We start from the raw sequence: 21,831 nt of genomic DNA, 5'->3' as shown, positions 1-21,831 counted from the left end.
TTTGAATATGGGTACGCCTTTTATTTGTTTTCCACAATATTTATTGCATGTATGAACAGAAGTGAAATATTTATTGTGAAGCACTGTGAATGTTGTGTGATGGTTCATCATCAGACTGAAAGCCTGGTGGATGTGAGGAAGTGGCCTGGATGAAAGAAAAGTGAACATGTGTCCAATTACTGATTTGCATATTCTAAGACAATTTTGTTTCTGGATAAATTTTGCTATGCATTCCCTACATTAAGAGTAAAGGAGAAGTCCACGCAATCAAAAATTCATTTGAATTTAAAGAAAAATAACAAGATATTGCAGGAAATTTCATAAAAACTTTGATTCAAATTTATATAATTACTATTTTAACAGTTCCGTAAATATAACCTATTGTGATCAGATGAAGAGTTTCCTATCGTCAAATCTGCAAAGAATAAAAAACAAAATGCCACAAAAAATATAGAAACGAATGTGATGTGAGTGACAACTCTAATTTGCATATCATTGTTTTGTGTATATGACTGTTTTGAGTAAAAACAACAAGGGAAATCACTCTATTCAAATAATTTTTAGTTGATGTGGACTTGACTTTTAACTCTACCCCTCCCATCCCAAATAAGAGTAGAAATAATCTAATCAAGAACTTGAAAATCAAAAGCAGCAATTAAGAAGCAAGATTTGATAAATACAGGTCTGAATAGAATTTCACAAGAAAATAAAAAGAGAAAAAAAAGATGGGTAGGGACGGGGAAGGAATAAAAAAAAAATACCCAGAAAAAAAAATCCGAGTTTCGAACCAGGGTCCTCGCACATGACAAAACAATGGCCAACGCATTTGGCCACAGACCATCGCCCTAACAGGAAGGCATTTTTAAGATATATGAAAGAAAGTCCGCTCGCCGCCGTTTCCTAATAATGCTTCGGCAATTCAACTGCAATTTCAGTCATTTCGCGATGGATATTGCCGTGTTTTTTTTGTGATTCCTGACTTTGCTACTTAATAAAATTTCATAATTTTTGTTCAGTCATAAAGAAGAATGTCTATGCTTTATATTGACTATAACATCAATGTGACGCAAGTGTGATTTCTACGTGAAAATATGCTTTGTTTATTCACCTATATTTCTTGGAAAAAAAAAAATTCTAAGCTAAATATCGGTCACCAAAATACGTTAAATGTGCACTTTTTTTCACTGTTCAGTAAATTCAAACTTTTATCTATATAACAAGACCAATCTTAAGAGGAATAAACAATTCTAAGAGCAAAAAACGCTGATTGGAAAGATCGTCTCCAATGGGCTGCTGTCAGCTCAGCTGCTCACTGCTCATTGTGTGACGTCACTCAGCTGGAGCTCGCAAGAGGACCGGTGGAAGGCAGAAATATGGCATGAAAATAAATCATTTTTGAGAGCTGATTTCTGCAATCTCTGATCACTATTTTGAAAAGTGAAGTTATATATCTGATTAGTAATACTTCCCCTTTACAATGATGACCACATAAAGTCATTATAAAATACTTTTGATTCTTTGGATGTATACTTTAATCACTAGCATTTCTGAAGATCGATGTATACAAAATAACAATTCTTAAAATTTATCGCATTAAAATACAAATCAGACAAGTTGATTCGTGAAAGTTTGAATAATATCGGACAAAAAATAAGAAAGTTATGAATTTTTAAAAGTTGTAATAAAAATGGAGACTTCAAATTGGCCGCACTTGTGATGCCATATTGAAGACAAGGACTACTCTTTCACTTACTTCAATATTTAATTTTTTTTTTTTTAATTTTACTTCAAAGTTTATTTTCTTCCATGAGGACATAAAACGATATGATACGTGGGCTATATTTTGATTACTGCCACAGGGGAATAAGTAATTAGGAGAAAACAAAAAACCCTGATAATTAAGTACATGGCCTATGGGAAAGATATCCTTGCCCCTTGTCCATTGGCGGCGGAAGCCAAAAAAATTAGGGGGGGGCGACCCAAATTTTTTGATAAGCAAAAAAAAAAAAGTTATATATCAACCAAAATATTAGGGGGACCAACATAATTTTTTGACAAGCAAAAAAAAAAGGTTATCAACAAAAATTTTAGGGGGGATCGCCCCCCCCCACCTCAAATTTAGGGGGACCTGTCTCCCCCGTCCCCCCCCCCCCCCCCCCCGCTTCCGCCGCCTATGCCCTTGTCATGGGTTACTTACCCAGTTGCCAATTTAAAAATTACATATTCTAAGGGATCTTATTTTTAAAGCAGCTATAACTTAATTTCTTATTGCTTGTCCGATTTCCTTCAAACCTTCATCATTCTGTTTTTCTTAGTTTTCTCTTTGTCAACACAATATTTTATGACCAAGCTTGGATTACCCTTTAAGAGCTTGAAGCAAGTTGAACAATATCATTCCCAGACAGATAGTCGGGCATTATAGATTACGTAGAGGAAGGGGTGGGGTTTCAGGGGAGGGGCGCTTCCAGACCTACAGAAGGAAAGTGATCAGTGGTGCAATTACAGCACTTTAGAATGATAAGGGTTGATCTTTGTTTTATAATTAGACTTCCAGTTCTGATCGAATCGATTTTTCTTTTTTGATACATTTGATACATTTAAGATACGGTAACTTTTGCAGTGATACCTGCCGATCTCCGAACAGCGGAGGAACTGAAACGAGAGAGGGTACATAACTTTTCTTTCTGAATTTATATGTAACCTTACTTTCAGATATGTTTTTTTGTAATGAACCAGACAACGATTTTATCGTTTTTTCAAGCATAAACTCAGTTATTTATGCTTTCTAAATGTTTTCAATTCGTTCTTTTGAGAAATGATACGAGTTTATCATATATTTTCGTATGGATATATCACCATTTTACAACTGTAAGCTCATTTTTTTAATCATTGATTTGTATTTCTGTATTTCTGATGAGGATGTTGAAAAATAAGCAAAAGAACAAAAATTCCCGAATTTTCGATTTCTACGAAACCAAATATAACACGACATTGAGAGATCTCTACGACTACGACTACGTTGCATTGTCCTTCAATTTTTTCATTGTGGAATTTTTATCTCAATGATACCATAGCATGCAAAAGCGTGTGGAAATCGTAACATAATTTTGGAAATTCTTTAGAATCGGGGTTTTTTAGTGAACGTTTTGCAAATAACCTATCCTTTTGATCATGAATGATGAAGCCGAAACATACAGACTTTGGAGAGTTCGTAAAACAATTATGCAGGTAAGTACACGTGCATCAATCATTAGATGATATTCTTGAAATTATTTGTTCAGTCCCACGCGTTGGATTTGAGGTTGGCTAAACTAGGGGACAAATAATTATAACGGCTCTACGAGTCTAATCTAGCGCAGTAGCGGTTTTAGCTGACGTTAGGTTCATGTTATTAGCTCTGACAGTTTTCTTCTTTATTCCTGTTTAGAAAAGGGTCGTGAGAGACGGGGGTAGAAGGAGAGAACTTTTCGTTTTTTGAGGTTCCAGTCTGTGCCCAGATGTCAGGAAACTGCCACTCGTTAGACCTTCATCCATATAATCGTCATAAGTGCATAATTTCTGTTTTCACAATTCATTTGGAGAAATATTTAGACCATAAATCACCCTAGTCCCGTAAGTATGGTCAAATACACGGTAAGCTCCTGGGCTCTTACTGCGCGGGCGGGAGTTCCATGGGTTACATGGGCATGGGAATAAACCACTCGCACGTATTGCGAGGTTAGTATATGCCACTTGTTCACTGCAACCATCCTGCCTGTGGGTACCTGAGGCGATATTCGTGCAGGCTCCACTCCACTTTACTACCGCTACACTACGCTCCACCTACCCGAACATCGGGACAGTGAACCAGATCGGATATTCCGATCGAGTCATAAAAGGTGCACTCACACAACATGCGAGGTTAGTTATAGTATACTAACCTCGCACAACGCATGTGATTTCATAGTGCATTTTGACGTTTTCATTCATCACACGAATGTGAGGGACTATGAAACGCCAAATCTTTCAATATTTTTCCACTATGTTAATCTTGATCGTATGATTTAGGCCCTAGTTCATTTTAAAAATGAATTAGAAATTATTGATAAAGGTGTTTTTATCGCTTACCTCCAAATCTCAACCAGGATACTTCGCTCGGTCCGTCCTTAGTCATCCTTCATACTGCGGTGGAAATTACGCAAACAAAAATCGAAATGCGAATTTTTCCTATCGAACATTCTCGATTCAAGTCGTCGGCGCATAATAGGAAATTGTACCAAAAATCAACAGGTTGCATCTCATGTATATACTTAAAGAAGGTCCTATTTGGTCAAAGTCGTGAGAATTGAAATATTGTATAATTCGAACAATAAAAGATAAATAGTGAGTGACATTATTGACTCTCTCATTTAGATATCAATGAATTGTGCATGTAACTGTTTTGTGATAAATAAGCGAAACTTTAATATGTCATAACTTTCTTATTTTACATCCGATTTTGATGAAGTTTTCAGCGTTAGTCTTGTTTCATAATTCTCTATTTATTCAAACATTTTTTTTCTGGGGTGCACTTGACCTTTAAGAGATTTTCCACTGAAAATACTACATGGAACTTGGAAATACAAATCATAATTTGGTTGAACAAAATGTTTTCTGTTAAAGTATAAAACAGAAGCTAGAGGAACATTTCCTTCACGTATTTTTATATCCAAAATATGTTGCCTTAGTATGGAATAATCACAATGACATAAAATGAAAATGGGTAAAGTACCTTCCTAATGATCATTGAGATTTCGCCTATGGAATCGTTGTTTATTAATTTTCAAAGCTTTAAATAGATGAAAATATACATACATATATATATATATGAACAAAATGATAAAGTCCCGATTGTTTCGCATTACGTGTGTTAGATTGCGGGCGTTTGTGTGTGTGTGTGTGTGTAGGAAGCAAGATTTTCGTGTTAATGTTTGCACAAAAAAGGAGAGGGAAAGGGAAAGGAAAAGGGGAGGGGGAAAGGTAGAGGAGAGAGAGGGAAAAGGAGACCATAAAATAGAAAGAAAACAAAGGAAAGGAAGAGGGAAAAGAAAAGGGAAAGGGAGGGGAAAAGAAAAATGGAAAGAGCGAGAAAACAGTAGGGGAGGGAGAAAGGAAAGAAAAGAAGGGAAAGGAAAAGCGAGAAAGGGAATGGAGGGGGCGGGAAAGGGAGAGAGAGAGAGAATGATGAAGGGGATAGGAAAATGTCAAGTTTGAAGATCTGAATATTAACACTAAAACAAAATTAGACTTCCATGTTTTATTTATAAAAATACCATCTTTTTCATGATTATAAAGGTTCAACGTCCCTGTTCTAGGTCTAACTTCAACATAAATCTACTGGCGCTTTGCGCTTGAATTCTGGATGTCATTCCTTTTTTAAAAGTATAGGTAATCTGTCGGACTTTTCAAATCCCAAATTTAAATCTTAAGCGCAAATGCCCTCGCATTATTTTTCATTTAGATACAGTCCTGTCATCAATATCAAAAATTATAAGTGCGAGCTTCGCGCTGGCATCATTTTTGTAAGTGACAGTTATGATGTTCATATTTTAAAAATGCTTAGAATGTCCATTTGTTGAGGTTTAAATGTCCAAAAGTTCAGCGCTCGCATAATTTGTAAGGTAAATAGGCCTACCCTTTTAATTGTCATACAAAGGTGCTTATACAACGTCCAGAATGCAGTTCGGAATATTGAAAATAAATGTTGGTCCCGCTATTTCTGCCCGTGCGACAAGCATTTATCATTTTGAATCATGAGATTCACCTTTAAAATATGATAAAAAATATCGTTAAGACTGAATTAAGAAAAAAAGAAGCTCACGTTTCACGCTCGCATTTTGATCCGTTAGCTTATGATAATAATGGTGCATGACTTCGTTAATATATTTTATCGGACATGTCCACCTTTTGGTGCTTCAAGAAAAATAAACACAACACACAAATAATAATAGAAAACGAACAAGAATAGAATAGATTACCTATCCCACTCATGAATTCTTATTTAACAGTCCCCAAAACGTCTTTTTTTCGTGTTAGCTTATTTCATATACATATATATATATATATGAATAATTTATTGGTTGGATTGCTTAACTAAGCTAGTTGTACAGACTGTTTCACCCTAAGGCTCATCAGCGACTCTGATGAGCTGATGAGCCTTAGGGTGAAACAGTCTGTACGACTAGCTTAGTTAAGCAATCCAACCAATAAATTATTTATACTCAGCTCCTACACAGTCGAGCACTATTAGATATTGCAGTATATCACTATATAGGGGAGGGCGGGGTAAGTTGTGACACTTTTTGCATTTTGCATGATAGAATTGATATGACTAATAATATTGTAGAAATAAGTACCTTGCCTTTAAATATGATTCTTGGGAAATCTTTTTCACCTATATACAACGTTCTACCACCACACTGAAAGTTGTTGTGACCTTTGAAAAAAACGATGTCAAGTGGCACAACTTGCCCCATCTGTGGGGTAAGTTGTGCCACCTTCTAGGGTAAGTTGAGCCACAAAACCTATGTACAAAATGTATGCGGGAAGAACCTGCATTTCAATTTTTTATTTAAAGTCTTTTCACTTGCTAATTCTCTATAAATACTAACATTCTCTAAAAGTAAAAGAACTGTCATGTGAATTTGCTCTTTTCTGCCTGCATATCGATGGCTTTTTAAGGGTTTGATTGTTTTTTATTTACATTACCATAAGAATTACCATGGCTCAACTTGCCTCATGTTGGCTGGCTCAACTTACCCCAGTCCAAACTTAATGCGATAATTTCGCATCCACACATTTCTTATGCATCCATCATGTAAAAGATTGTGACAAGAATGAAGATCCATACCTGGACTGACAATGTTGTTCTTATGTCTTTTTATATGTAAAGACATGTGTGTGTAAAAAACACTTATTTATTTCACACCCGTTTTTACTTTTTTGGCTGAAATTTGTATTTTTCCCTCTAAAAAAGTACTTTTTGTTTCAAAGTTGAAAAAAATGTGGTGGGGTTAAGGGTTATGTAATGGGTCATCAATAAATGACACCGCCATAATGTCTGACTCATTCATTATTGGCCTGGGGGTGGTGGCTCAACTTGCCCCTATGCTCAACTTACCCCGCCTTCCCCTACTTACCTACCTATATATATATATATATATATATATATATAGGTCTCCTCATCATGGTTATAAAAAGTGCTCAGCATGTTTTATTTTCAAGTCCTTGTATCAGAATTTTCAGCTCGGGCAGCTCTATCGCATTTTGATTACTATCCTGTTGATTTATTTATTTGAACAAAATATTTAAAATGTCCAGCTTTTAGAACAGATATCAAAAAAAGGTATTCACCTTTGATCATAGATGAGGAAGAAGAAAAAGAGCAAAAAAATAGGAAACAGACTAACGAATTAATGTGACACAATTTTTCTTCATTTCAAGGCGACTCTTTACATTTCATCATTGCTGATGGCGTTACAATAGAAAATACCGCTTGACAGCAAAAAAAAAAAAAAAAACAGAAAGAGGAAAATAATGCTAAGCGTCTAAAATGCAGCTAGCAGTACAAGCTGCAGAACCGTAAACAAACGTCTTGTTAATAATATTGCACGCCCTCTTTAGGCAAAAGTTGATATCCACGATGATCCGGCGGCATCTACGTGAAGATCACGAGAAAATGCTTTTTTTTTTCTTAAAAAAACAGCAAAGAGAAGTCAACAAACGATCCATATGGTTCGGTAAGTGTCATAGCACAATTAGAAACTTTAGGTAAACTGTAATGGCATAGTTATTTTAGTAAAAAGGGTGTGAAAGATTCGCGTGCACCATGTGCATATGAATCCTTCGCACCCGAGATGCATTGAACCCATGAGTGTAAAAGGTGGGATGGCAATCATGGTTATCGTAAAAATTAAAGAAATAAAATATAACGAGGGATATGAATGACTTAATATCTTACTCTACACCCGTATTTCACTCCGTGTCCATTCTCCGGTTATCCTCAAAATTGGTGATTTTGGGCCAGTATCTTTTTCCTCACACGTATTATTCACGGATGATTTCAAAACATCGCATGTGATCGCAAAAAAGAGCAAAATCGCTTACCTTGGCCTGGAAAGTGGCTTCGCATGTCTCTTCCACGGAAATAAAATGAAGGTCGTTGGTGGCGCTTTTACAGTTCACAACCTTAATTCAGCTTGTCGGTATTTTTAAAACTAGATTCTTGATTCATTGTATGCGCAATTCCAATGATTGTTTGATAAAATAGAGACACCCATAAATGCAATAACTTAAAAAACATACTTTTTTTTTTCTTTTGCTGACAATAACTTTTTGGAAAATATTCAAAGCGATGACAAATTAAACAAAAAATATAGAAAATTCTACGTACCTTGAACAAATCCCCACAAGTGCTACCGTTCGTTTGTCAATTAACGTTCCACCAAAGTCTGTACAGTAAAAAGATTGGACACTTTGCTGACTTCGCGTAACGCTTTGCATCGATTTACGTGTAAGATAGTTTTTGTGTCTAGTCTTTCCCTTGTAGTAGTGTCTTTGATATGAAGATAAATCGCGCGCCCTCTTTCGCTCATTAAACAAAAAATTTGAGAACTGGCAAGGTTGCTCCGTATTTTGTCAATGAGAAGAAAAAAATGCTTAAATGACGCTATTTGAGGGATATTCATCATATTAGGAAGAATTGACACATCGTTTGGTAAGTTTCGTAGGAGGACTTCATTCTGTAAATCTTCTTATTAAATTTGCGGGAATTTGTTGCATTGTTGAATGCGCCGTGCCTTCAATTTTCCTGTACACGGCGGCAGAGATGCACCCATGGGTGGGAATAAACTAGCCTGGCTCCTGGAGAGTAAAAGTCATTTACTGACGTAGGCTTACTCTCCATGGAGCCTGGGACGCGATGCCATTGCAGTACACGCATTACTTGCGGAAATAGACGCAATACTATTTGAAGTTATTTACGTTAAATTGTCCTCTTCTCTATGACATCATAGTGATTCCGGAAGCATTTGTGAACCCTTCAAGGACGCATTACTTGCGGAAATAGATGGAATACTATTTGAAGTTATTAACGATTATTGTCCTGTTCTCTATACTATAGTATTGCATCTAATACGTGATTATAAATAATTATTATTATAATAATTATTTTTAATCACGTATTAGATGCAATACTACATGTATTAAGATATAAATATTTTCAGCCCGGACCATCCCTTTAAGAACTTAATACTCAGTCTGTTATTGTCGCCATCTTGCCGTCTTTGTTATCGTAGCCTAGATACAAGATGCGTATAGAGGGCGACAATATCATGAGCAGTGCCAACTTAGATTTTTTTTAATACTTGCATCGGTCGAAAATATCATGAATCGTAAAATACTTGCATCAGCCGATAAATATCATGAAATGTGATTTAGCAGAAATTAGTTTAATGTTTAATGGCCAAATGCCCTTTTTAGCAAATTAGGCTACAAAAGTCTTTTAGTGCCCAATTATCATGATTCCATTAATTTTATTTTCTTTGTGCATACAACAGCTTTGCCATGACAGGGGATACCTGGTAACCCAGGAGGAATTGGACCAGACTCTTGAACAATTCAAGGAACAATTTGGAGATAAACCAAGGTAAATTCAATAGTTCAACTACAATTAGTTGTAAAATAGTTATAAATTAGTTGTGAATTAATTTTAGAAGCTACATTAATGTTGTTACAGCTAACAGTGGTGTAATGGGAAAGTCTTTAAAATCATGAAATCGTGAAATCATGAAATCTAAATTTAAAATAAAACCTGCCACCTGGCTAGAATTTCACACTTATTTTGCTCATTTCTGAGCAGTATAAATTCATTTTGTAGAATCATTTGGCACATATTAATTACATACAAACACTTGGGGGATAATTTTATTGGATTATGTTTAAAGTCATTTTGAGGTCATTGCAACAGCTGGCATTCATGTGTAACTTAAACTAAAGGTCAAATGCTCACTTATTATCATCAGGTAGAGTAGTGTGTACCATTGATAAAGAGTGCACACCTTGCAAAAAACTATTTTTCTTTTTTTACCTTCACAATGAGCAATGGAAATCTTATACCTGGTGGCCGTTTCATAAAGCTGTTCGTAAGTTAAGAGCGACTTGTGAACCTTTTTTACATGCTTAATCATCGCCAATGAATATACCATTTACCACAAGAAAGGTTTACCAGTCGCTCTTAACTTTGAACAACTTTATGAAACACCCACCAGGGCCCTGTTGCATAAAAGTTATAGTTACTTTGCCATCCAGTGGTAATCCCTGAAATCCTTGATTCTGATTTAGCTGCTTTTTGTTGTTTTTTACCATTATATGGCAAAGTTATGCAATGGTGTCCTGTTTAAACAGTATTGTATGACGCTTTCCCCCCCTTAATGAAAGATCATGCAAAGAAATGAGAGCCTTTCTTTAATATTGCTAACTGCCAAGGGTTTAGTTTGCCTGTTTGAACATCTACTGAATCTTGAGCAATATTTGCTTTTCAAACTCTCATAGTTCTTTAAAAGTCTCTTTGAAAAAGAATTGATATCCCCAAAACTTGAAGAAAATTAATGTTCCTTATTTATAAAATTGCATGCATGACAAATATTGTGAAAATATGTAGAGTTCCTTTCTAAATCTTACACTTTTGTTTCCTGATGAGCATTAATTCTTGCAAACTGTGTTTTTTTTTCTAATGAACTTTCAAACATGAGATTGCTAATGTAAGTTTGTAATTTGGGGATTAGAGGACAAGTAGTACAACTTTTTTCATGTACACAGTCTCCAAGAATTTTTCTCTCAAATACCCTTACCCTTTGGGCTGTAATCAAATATATAACATAGAGAGCATTAATACTGACATATTAATAATTTTGTGTAAGATATTGTAACAAATAGAGATACCTACCAGTATCCGAAATCCCCATAGATGCAGTTTTATCACTTTTTATTATTTTGAAAATTCATAACTTTTTGTTCTCCAAATTCACACTTTCCAGTTTCCACTATATATGTATCTGCTTCTCTGTTTGATATGCATTGCTCTCTTCAGTACAGATTAGAAGCATGGCTCGCCCGACCAGTATTGGATTAAACACTTTTTAGACCCTATTGTATTGTTAGTTTAAAGATAAATGCCAGTAGTGGTAATGATCTCAAAATGAATTCGAACGTAATCCAATAACATAACCACCCAAGTGTTTGTATGTATGAATAAAAAGTATGTGCCAAATGGCTCTGGGGGAAAACTGTGTAATTGCTGAGAAATAAGCAAAATAAGCACGGAATTCCATTAAATGTGGGGTATTTTTCCAAGCAATATTAATGCACTGTCCCACATATGCCTCTTTGTGTAAGTGATCATCATAATTATCAGTATTCAAGCTATTGATTTCATGATTTCACAAAGATAGGTTTATGTACCAGATCTAGATCTATATGGTGGCAATTAACCTTGGATTTAAAGACTTTCTCATGAAATAATTGTTTGTTACAACTACTTTCTTTCACCTTTAAATCTTCTCATCTAATGATCCTTTGAACTGGCTAATAGACTAAGTGTATTCAGAGTGCAATTTTCTACCATTGGGGATGTGTTGCAAGTTTAACTGAACTGTCAAAATCTTGGTTTGTTTATTGAATTGTGCAGTGAGAACAGGCCGAGCCGCAAAGATTTGACAGTGCTAGTTGCTCACAACGATGACCCGACGGATCAGATGTTCGTTTTCTTCCCAGAGGAGAAAAAAGTTGGCATGAAGACCATCAAAGCGTAAGTTTGCATCATGCAATACTATTTCAAAATATTAATAATAATAAGCTTTTATATAGTGCCATCTACCTAGAAATAATCTATTCTGAGCTGCACTATTATCATTAACACAGGTTTAGCTTGAGCTGCCTTCAGCTTTTAGTACATTCAAGGACCTAATCTTTCTGGCTGGCCATTCACCTCACCTTGGTTGAGTGCAGTACAATGTGGATAAATTTCTTGCTGAAGGAAAACATGCCATGGCTTGGTTTTGAACCCACACCCATCTGATAACCATTGTTGGATAAGACTTTTTTTTTTAACGCTAGCCTGTAAAACCTCTTCATTTTATGAAATTATTGAAATTCAAGCCCTATTTCAAATAACCAGAACTTTGTTATTTCTTGACCATTTTCTGTAATTGAGGTATCAAATTAAAGAGCAGATATTGAACTTTTTACAAATGTGGTTTTCTTTTTGAAACCCAGATACAGCCCGCCAAATGAATTTTTGGTATCCCCTCTTCAAATTGTTTTTGCTCACTCTTGCATGAATGAAAAATAATCTAAGTAATATCATATGAAAGAGGAGATTCTAAGCTTTACAATAGTAGGTCATTTGTCTATTGTGTTTGTGATCAAGTTGAGATAAATCATCGATAAATCTCGGTTTCGTTTTTTGTGGGACGCACTGTATAACTCTACATCAAATCACTTGTAATCCTAGCCATATTGAAGTTTTTCTTTTGCCAGAAGCAGAAAGAAAGTGCTTTGCAGAATTATTACTTACATAAATGAAGCATTAAGGAGTGCATATTCTTCAGAAATAAGTGAAGTTGTCCGTGCATTTCTGTCAGTTGATATTACGGCAGAAGAGATGAATGTCAAAATTAGATATTTTAACATGGAGTATACAAAAATTGCAAAGTGAGGTTGAAGAGACTGTGATTTCTTACCAAATTTTTCATAAAGTCTTTGCTGCATTTACACATACAAGTAACAAAATCAGAATAAATTGTATGAATATTTATCTCACAGTTTTAGCTTACCTGTATACAGTAGATCAGTAGACAGGTCAATGAGTAGTAAATAAACAGAGTGACGAAATCGGAAGTGTGGTCTGATTGGTCAGATATTTCATGGAGCCCCAATTTGTTCTCTCTGGCATATTTTCTACGCTTGTGATCTTCTGCTAGGTGCATGCCTCCGGCAATTTCAATAAATGACACGCTTTCTCACATTTAGTGATTTAATACATTGACACTTTCAATTCATGGATATATTTTCTAGACGCCAATGTGAGTATTTTAACATTTAAAGGTGCCCTTTTGTAGATATATCTTGTGTTATTTTGCATAAATCGGCTTCCAAAATAATGTCGAAAAAAAGTGTTTGGTAAGAGAGCAAAATTGCATATTTTAAAGTTTTGTGTAAAAGTTTTGAGTATTCATATTGATATTTATTTTCTGCCATGTCAGGTATTGCCAGAGGATGCAAGAAGAGAACATCACAAGAGCTATCATTGTCGTTCAGGAAAGGATGACACCATCAGCTAAAACAGTAAGAACCAGTCCTAAACTAGATATTGAGAATCAGGGAGAGGAATTATTTTTGAAGTGGAAAGTCATGATATTCGTAGAGTTTATGAGAGATATAAAGAATGGAAGCAAAACGCTAGTAATTTGCCTTTAATAATCAAAGGCCTGTATTCTCAAAAGAGGTTTCAATTGTACCATGGTACAAAACCATGGACTATGCAGAGTTATTTCATTAACTCGCTTCATTTTAAGCGTACTTTGCCGAAATCGTGCACTTAAATGAATTTAACTTTGTGTACGCGATGAAATAAGCGTAATTATGTTTAAAAATCTGCATAGTCCATGGTTTTGTACATGGTACAATTGAAACATCTTTTGAGAATAGGGGCCAAAGTGTTTAACTAATTCTATCTGGTGTCTTTGATTGGTCATTCAATGATGCTTACAAATCTTGTTGCTTTGAATGTGTGCATTACATTATAGGTGGCATATTATTGGGGTGTTTCGCAAAGAGATAAATCTGACTTAAAGTTAAAGGTGTTTCCACATACTGTTGTCCAGGGAAAAAATTACCTCGGGGAGGAGGCAGGGGGCTTGGGGTAATTTCGCCAGTCAAATGCCCAAAGGAGCTTTGGAAAACCCCCGTTTGCCTCACTGTTCAAGCTTATCCAATTCTGTAGATTTAGGCAGTCTGTTGTGATAAGAAGCCCCTGGAAATAACAAAATAAATTTTTGCCTGGTACCATCCCACATGATGGGCTATTTACCACATGCAACATCTAGTTGCTCTTAAAAAGGGAGTGAACTGTGTGTGGTATATCATTGAATATAATAATAATAATATAGGTATATTTACCCAGGGAAGCCGCTTCAATTCTGAAAACTCTTTTCCCACCGGGCCCTGCTATTATTATTACCCCAGCTTTTAAGATTATAACTACTAATACTACACCGAATGAATTGACCTATAATTGTATATGTATAGAGAAACTAACCTGTTTTGAGAGGAAAAGTAATTGTTTTCCTACTTGGTAACATAATTTTAGCAGAATAAATGTATTTGGTAGTTAATTAACATGTTATTATTCAAGTGGGTCTATATTAGTAGCTACACTAGCATTATGGGTCATGAAACTGGCTAGGTATGAGAAGTTGAGGACTCGAGATGGCGCTATGTGTTTGTACGTGCTTTAAAACTTAGGAAAACAAAACGACCCCTCCCCCAGCCCGTTGCAGAAATTGTTACAATTTACTGCATCTTTAACTATCAAACACCACTCTTTGTAGCAATGGGACCTTGGTCATATGAGAGAACAACTCTTCTACCCCCCCCCCCAAGAAAAAAAGTGTTCTAATTGAAAAATAATAATCCATAAACATTCAGATTAATTAATGAATTTGAAGTGTTTACATATGTTGTAATATTAATTTTTTTACCCTGAAAATTGAATATTTTTCTTTACAGAGTCTTGGAGACATGGCACCCAAGTACATCCTAGAACAATTCCTAGAAGCTGAACTTCTCATCAACATTACGGAACATGATGTGAGTCACTTTGATATCGTAACATCAATACCTGTGAACAAATGCAAAATTCTAATAGTTGTGGAAAAGCTAATCAAATGATTCAAATTTAGTATGTGTGGATTGTTGTGCAGATTCTGTCTATTACTTTTACACCAAGAGATCTAGCTGAGCTGCAAAAGACACAATTTTATATGACTAAATGAGAGTTTCTGTTCTCTAGGGATAATATTAATGCAAGGTACAGTATATTCATCCACTTACCTATATGTTGTACATTATTAAAGGGCAATAACAGAAAAAAATATTTTTTTTTTTTCTTTTAATTTAATTCCAGTGAACTGTATTGAAAATAACGTATAGAAATGGACTTATTTTTGTATGAATAATATTTTGGACAGTGCAGCTCAAAGAAAGTCACACTTTGCTCCTTTCTTATCCATTCCAGTGGCTTTAATTTTCTCTCAGTTCAAAAAATTTATTTCCCATGTGTCAACAGAATAGTTATAAGGTTACAATACAATAATGAAACAAAAAATTAGTACATTAGGATTGAGGCATATTGGCAATAAATCTTAGATACATACATGTACATGTATGCAAAAGAGGTAGCTAAGTTGTTTACACATGTTCTAGAAAATGTGAGAAATGATTTTTAAGCCAAAAAAATGAGGGGTGAGGTTCATTTATATGGTTCAGTTTTTTTGTCTCACCTGCATAGCAGAGTGAGACTATAGGCGCCGCTTTTCCGACGGCGGCGGCGGCGTCAACACCAAATCTTAACCTGAGGTTAAGTTTTTGAAATGACAGCATAACTTAGAAAGTATATGGACCTAGTTCATGAAACTTGGCCATAAGGTTAATCAAGTATTACTGAACATCCTGCCTGAGTTTCATGTCACATGACTAAGGTCAAAGGTCATTTAGGGTCAATGAACTTAGACCATGTTGGGGGAATCAACATCAAAATCTTAACCTAAGGTTAAGTTTTTGAAATGTCATCATAACTTAGAAAATATATGGACCTAGTTCATGAAACCTATACATAAGGTTAATCAAGTATCACTGAACATCCTGCATGAGTTTCACGTCACATGACCAAGGTCAAAGGTCATTTAGGGTCAATGAACTTTGGCCGAATTGGGGGTATCTGTTGAATTACCATCATAACTTTGAAAATTTATGGATCTGATTCATGAAACTTGGACATAATAGTAATCAAGTATTACTGAACATCCTGTGCAAGTTTCAGGTCACATGATCAAGGTCAAAGGTCATTTAGGGTCAATGAACTTTGGCCAAATTGGGGTATTTGTTGAATTACAGCCATAAATTTGAAAGTGTGTTGGTCTAGTTCATAAAACTTGGACATAATAGTAATCAAGTATCACTGAACATCCTGTGCGAGTTTCATGTCACATGATCAAGGTCAAAGGTCATGTAAGGTCAAAGAACTTTGGCCACGTTGGGGGTATTTTTTGAATTGCCATCATATCTCTATAAGTGTATTGGTCTAGTTCATAAAACGTGGAAATAAGAGTAACCAAGTATCACTGAACATCTTGTGCGAGTTATAGTAGTTTTCAAAATCAGCACTGCTGCTATATTGAATCGCGTGATGCAGGTGAGACGGCCAGAGGCATTCCACTTGTTTATTTTTGTGAGCAAGATAATCAAGATAGCAAAACCAGTAATTGTTTGATAAATGATCAGATTTTTTATAGATACTTTACATGCAGAGAAGGTTCACTCTGCCAAAAATGATGATTTAAAAAAAATGAAAATTAACAAGTTTAACCCAAATAAAATAACTTTTTTTCTGGAGGTTTTCACTGTGGTACCAAAATAATGCAGTATTTCATTTTAACACAATGTATTTGAATTTTGTTTTTATGAACAGGAATATTCATATTTTACTATTGTTCTCTATCTCTCTCTTATAGTTTGTTCCTGAGCATGTCGTGATGACAGGGGATGAAAAGGCAGAGCTCCTCAGTAGATAGTATCCTTTTTTCATATTACATTGGTTGATTTGACCGTACTGCAGAGCATTTCTTGAAAATTGTTGTCATTGATTTTGCCTGACAGATGTTATAAGCTACTACAAATCCTTGCATTTGATTGGCTGAGAGCAGGTTAGTCAGTGAAAATTACTGACGAAATATTACATGGAAGCGCACCCATGGTCAAGGTGTGATCTTGAGCGCACCATCGTTCCAGCTAGGACCCAGTCACACAAACAGTTGCAATTGATGCAACCTATTTTAACTATGCAAATGCACCGATGTCAGAATTTTTCATTTGAGAGGCATTGTATGCACTGTACCTTTTAATACAAACAAAAAAATTACATTGGTCAAAACAATATAGCATGCATAAATATTTTGATAGATTTGGTCAGAATGGAATCAGTTTTTGCAATGTGAGTGTGGCATTAACATTGAATAATCAATGAAGGAAGAGTAGGAGCAAAATAACAAATATATTTTTAAAAGATGAAGTAGTTGGACAGTCTGCAGAAGTTGTTGAAAGAGAGCGAAGAATGACAAAAATGTGACCAGCTGTAATGTATTATTATTACTTATAGTTATACTGCACTTTTCTTTTTAGGCCAAAATCACTTTCATACAGTGAATCAATCAAATTGAATTATATAAGCTTAAATCTACAAACAACGAAAGAGATGGGTTTTTAATGCCTTTTTGAAAATTGTTAATGATAGAGACTGTCTAATTATATTAGTGGCAAATCATTCCCGTATTTTTAAGGCTAGAATATGTGAATGGAACACCATGACTACCGAAATTTGACAATTCTTGCTACCAACCATACTAAGATTGACCAATACTTTTGTTTAATATTATCGCACAATTGATGGGTAGAAATTCAAAACCTTTGCAGTATCATTTCCTCTTTGCGTGGTGTATGTGCACATGAGCAGAGCCATCGTGTAACTTAGTGGGCCCTGTTGATCCAGGAGTTGATCTGGCTGGAGGTGGCTCTGTGTTCTTTTTGCTCCAATAGGGTGAGTTACCTCCACAAGTAAGGTGCAATAGCTAAGTTCGTATTCCGGTGACCCGGGTTCGATTCCCACTTGGTGCGCTAGTGCCCTTTGGTAAGGCATTAATCCTCATTACCAGGTCCTTCGGAGAGGACCTTAAGCCGTCGGTCCTCTGGTTGCTTGCTTACAAGCATTCATGCTTTCTTAGCAATCAGGTAAAAAATCCCCACCAATCTAAAACCAAAGTATCCATTCATATAGGGTCTTAGACGGAAATTCATGAAGACGGAAGATATAAATTTCATGAAGGCTGTGAGACAGAAACTACCGTACTTGCAGGTTGCTGAGCAATGACTATTGCGTGAGAGCTTAGCTAGAAGGTGTTGCTCAAACCGTCATGAATGATTCTGGGTAATAGCCAGCTGGCAGTATAGCGTGTCACACAAATATGAAGAGAGATGGAAAAATTATGAATTTTATTCATCCTCAATATGCAAAGCTTTATGAGTTGTTTAGATATATTATCACAGCTACCAATTATTAGGATTTTATCTTATTTAGTAGATTTTTTAAGGGGAAATTGACACTAAATAGGATTTTCCCCCTAGAAGTAGGATTTTTGAAATTTGTAAAAAATGATGTTTTAGGGTATGTTTTTCAATATGTTAAAGCAAATAGGAGTTTAGGCTTGAAAATGAGATGCGAAGAATATGTTTTTTCACAATTAATGTTGGCAGCTTGTCATATTGGTTTTATATGAATTATTCTTTGAGGATATTGGAACACTATAGATTGCTGGAATTTCCTTGACCAATCATTCTTCTCTCAGTAAACTCAAAGATCATCAGTTACCAAGGATACAGGTCGGGGATCCTGTGGCAAGGTACTTTGGACTCAAGAGAGGACAGGTAAGTCAAGGATTTGTCTTTTCTTTACTCTTATTCTTCAATTTGTGTCAGTCGATGCATCAAGAAAGTTAGTGCTGTTAATGATACAATTGACTTTAAGATCGTCTTGCTTACGGTACCTTCCAATGTTTGATAAAAATCAGCTCTGGTCTATCTTCAACAGTTGATAACAGAATACGCACCCTCCCACAATTTGCAGTCAGGGAACAAACACTATTAAGTGTTCCAGTCTTGTGGTTTCAGATCTTTTTATTTAGCATCTTCTTAACTCTGGAACAATCTACCTATATGATAAAATAGACAGATCTCATTCTATCTTTAAGGCCTATTTGTTCATTAAGTAATTATATGCAGCTCCTCAAGTGTAAACCAAATAATCATTTTTTCCTTTCACTTTCTACGTTTTTACTTAAGTGCTTAATAATAGTTTTATGATAAAGCACTGTATCAATATTATTGATTTATTATAGTAATTAATTGATTAATTCATTCTCAATAAATCCTTTTTTTTTCCTTTGATGATTATTGGGGAAATCTAATTTTCAGAAGATTGTCATTCTTGACCAATCGTATAGGAAGGTTCCTGGCATTTAGAAAATTATAATGATACATTATATTCTGCACAATTCAAATCTCTTGGGACCTCAGATATGTAATTGAACTGAAATTCAACTCAGGAAATGTTATTAACACATGTATATTTGCATTTTCTAGTCTGTAAATAATCTTTGACTTCAATAGGGGGACTATTCAACTTATGGAATGTTGACTAATGCAGACTTTACAGTAATGTGACTTTGCAATAATTATCATACGTAGGTTACATAACTTACATCCCTGTATGGATTCAGACAATAGCTGCAACCTATCCCACTTTAAAGTTAGCTTTATTCAAGATATGTGATTCGAAGACCCCAATTTTGTGATTGGATACCACAATCCCCAATTCTAGATTACATTCAAATTATTAAGCTATGGTGACTCGAAATGACAAAGTAAATCAGAAAATAACTGAATGCCGTTATACAAGGAAAATAATATCAATGATAGCCCCTGCAGTTTGTAGAAATAATATTGTTCTTGACAGGGTATATGTTGACATGTCCTTTGCAAGTTCAATTACATCAAAATTCCAAGTGATACTCCAGAGCTGCCAAGTAGTATGGATTTTCCGTATTTAGTACTGAAAATTAGAAGAATACTGACGGTTCCATGCAAAATACTGATTTCTCAAGTTTCAGTTTTATGTGTTGTCCTATGGTATTTCTTTGAAAATACTGATTTCCCTACCAAAATACAGATTTTCAGCTTTTATAATACTGAAATGTTCCTGTTCAGGTTGGCAGCTCTGATACTCACTGTTGTGAAGTAAAAGGAAGAAATGAACAAAAACGGTCAAGTTCGCATGAGTCGAGGCTACTAGATGTTTTCAAAATGCTTTCAATTAAACAAACTTCAATTTACGTAAACAAAGGAAACAAATATGTGCAATGCTGCAGTAGGCTCTGTTTCACTTCTGAAATTACCCAGTGTGTTACATATTATATCTGTCCTGATCAAGTTTTATTGTGTATTGAGGGATAAGAATTGCATGGTCTTTTCTAGATTTAAAAAAAAAATGATTGAGTTTATGTTGATATTTTACATATTTTTTCTTTACCAGGTTGTGAAGATAATCCGACCCAGTGAAACGGCAGGAAGATACATCTCCTACAGACTGGTACAATGACACAGACTCATCTCTGCCTTCAGTTCCTTTTTATATCTATCTGTAAATAGTGTTTGTACAGTATCATGTGATAAGAATACATGCATGTCCCGACCTTTGACCTCAAAGTAAGATGAAATCATTAAGAGAAGCCATATTTCTAAGATTGTAAGTCTTCTTTTCTTGCTTTTTTCTGTCAGAGTAATTGCAATTAGCAAAATGAAAGTAAAAATAAATAATAATGATGATAACGTCATATTTTACCCAGGGAAGCCACTTCAGTTCTGAAAACTGTTCTTCCAGCGGGCCCTGCTTAACATGATAACGTTATTAGAAAGTAATTAGAATGATACTAGATATTTTCACTGGTCCATGAATGCATGCATAACATGGAAATTTTGTTTTCAATGGCTTTCAAATACATTCAAATAATACACAAGACATAGTAAATACAATGTTTTCTAACAATGCACCTCTGAACTTTCATTTGCATTACTGTTAACATTGTCAATCTCAAACAGAATCAGAATACCCCCCTCCCCTCCTCTTGTTTTGTGCATATAAATAAAGTCAAACCTCGTTTATCTGGCCTTCAATTAACCAGCTGCATTTCTTCTATTTGTACAGAAAAGAAACAGAAATGTTTGCAATTTTCCATTTTATTGCCTCTTGAAATGCGAATGCGCTGTAAATAATTATGGCCACCAAGCTAAAGCCTGGTTAATGTCCCAAGTCCTTTGGAAGTGCATGGAGACGTTATAATCATAATGTGATGTATCATGTGCACTGTATTAAAACTGCTATTATTATTATGTCATGTAAACAAAATGACATTAAAAATCTTTCGCAACACAAAGAAATAGACATTTGACAACTGTGGACCCTATACCCAATAAATGTCCATTCAAATGGTGTCCCACTACATTTCTCTCATATCTGGATGTGTTATGTATATACAGATAAGTGCCAGTCCCAAGACAGCTCGATTAATGAGGGGTGTTAATTCTCTTACAAGCATCTTTCTAGTCTTCATACATGTTTAAAATTTTGTAAATAAAAGTAATAAAATGTAGCTTGTGGTATCTGTATTTTATTTGTTGTGCATTTGTGACACTGACAGTGAATGAGGTGATGATGATGATTATGATGATGATGATGATGGTGATGATGGTGATGATGATGATGGTGGTGGTGGTGATGGTGATGGTGATGATGATGATGATGATGGTGATGATGGTGATGGTGATGATGATGATGATGATGATGATGATGATGATGATGATGATGATGGTGATGATGATGATGGTGATGATGATGATGGTGATGATGCTGATGGTGGTGGTGATGAT

At 35.1% G+C, this 21,831-nt stretch overlaps 1 protein-coding gene across 1 annotated transcript; it reads left to right on the top strand.

Moving 5' to 3' along the window:
• The first annotated feature begins 2,642 nt into the window (after positions 1 to 2,642).
• LOC129270917 (DNA-directed RNA polymerases I, II, and III subunit RPABC1) lies at positions 2,643 to 21,554 on the top strand. The gene is made up of 8 exons (XM_064106905.1): positions 2,643 to 3,228; positions 9,576 to 9,664; positions 11,705 to 11,824; positions 13,281 to 13,362; positions 14,806 to 14,886; positions 16,809 to 16,867; positions 18,696 to 18,774; positions 20,438 to 21,554. Exons 1-8 carry the CDS (start codon positions 3,172 to 3,174, stop codon positions 20,501 to 20,503), a joined length of 633 nt encoding a protein of 210 aa, XP_063962975.1. The 5' UTR covers positions 2,643 to 3,171; the 3' UTR covers positions 20,504 to 21,554.
• Positions 21,555 to 21,831: the final 277 nt, after the last annotated feature.

Source organism: Lytechinus pictus, chromosome 11 (genome assembly GCF_037042905.1).
Source record: "Lytechinus pictus isolate F3 Inbred chromosome 11, Lp3.0, whole genome shotgun sequence".
NCBI classification, from domain to species: Eukaryota; Metazoa; Echinodermata; class Echinoidea; order Temnopleuroida; family Toxopneustidae; genus Lytechinus; species Lytechinus pictus.
Note: the sequence above shows the minus strand (reverse complement) of the source record. Positions and strands in the feature narration are given on the sequence as shown.

Coding starts and splice junctions, on each gene's coding strand:
- LOC129270917 (XM_064106905.1), top strand. CDS start 3,172: ATGAATGATGAAGCCGAAACATACAGACTTTGGAGAGTTCGTAAAACA. Junction 13,363..14,805: donor TGACACCATCAGCTAAAACA/GTAAGAACCAGT, acceptor TTTTCTTTACAG/AGTCTTGGAGACATGGCACC. Junction 18,775..20,437: donor TTGGACTCAAGAGAGGACAG/GTAAGTCAAGGA, acceptor TTTCTTTACCAG/GTTGTGAAGATAATCCGACC.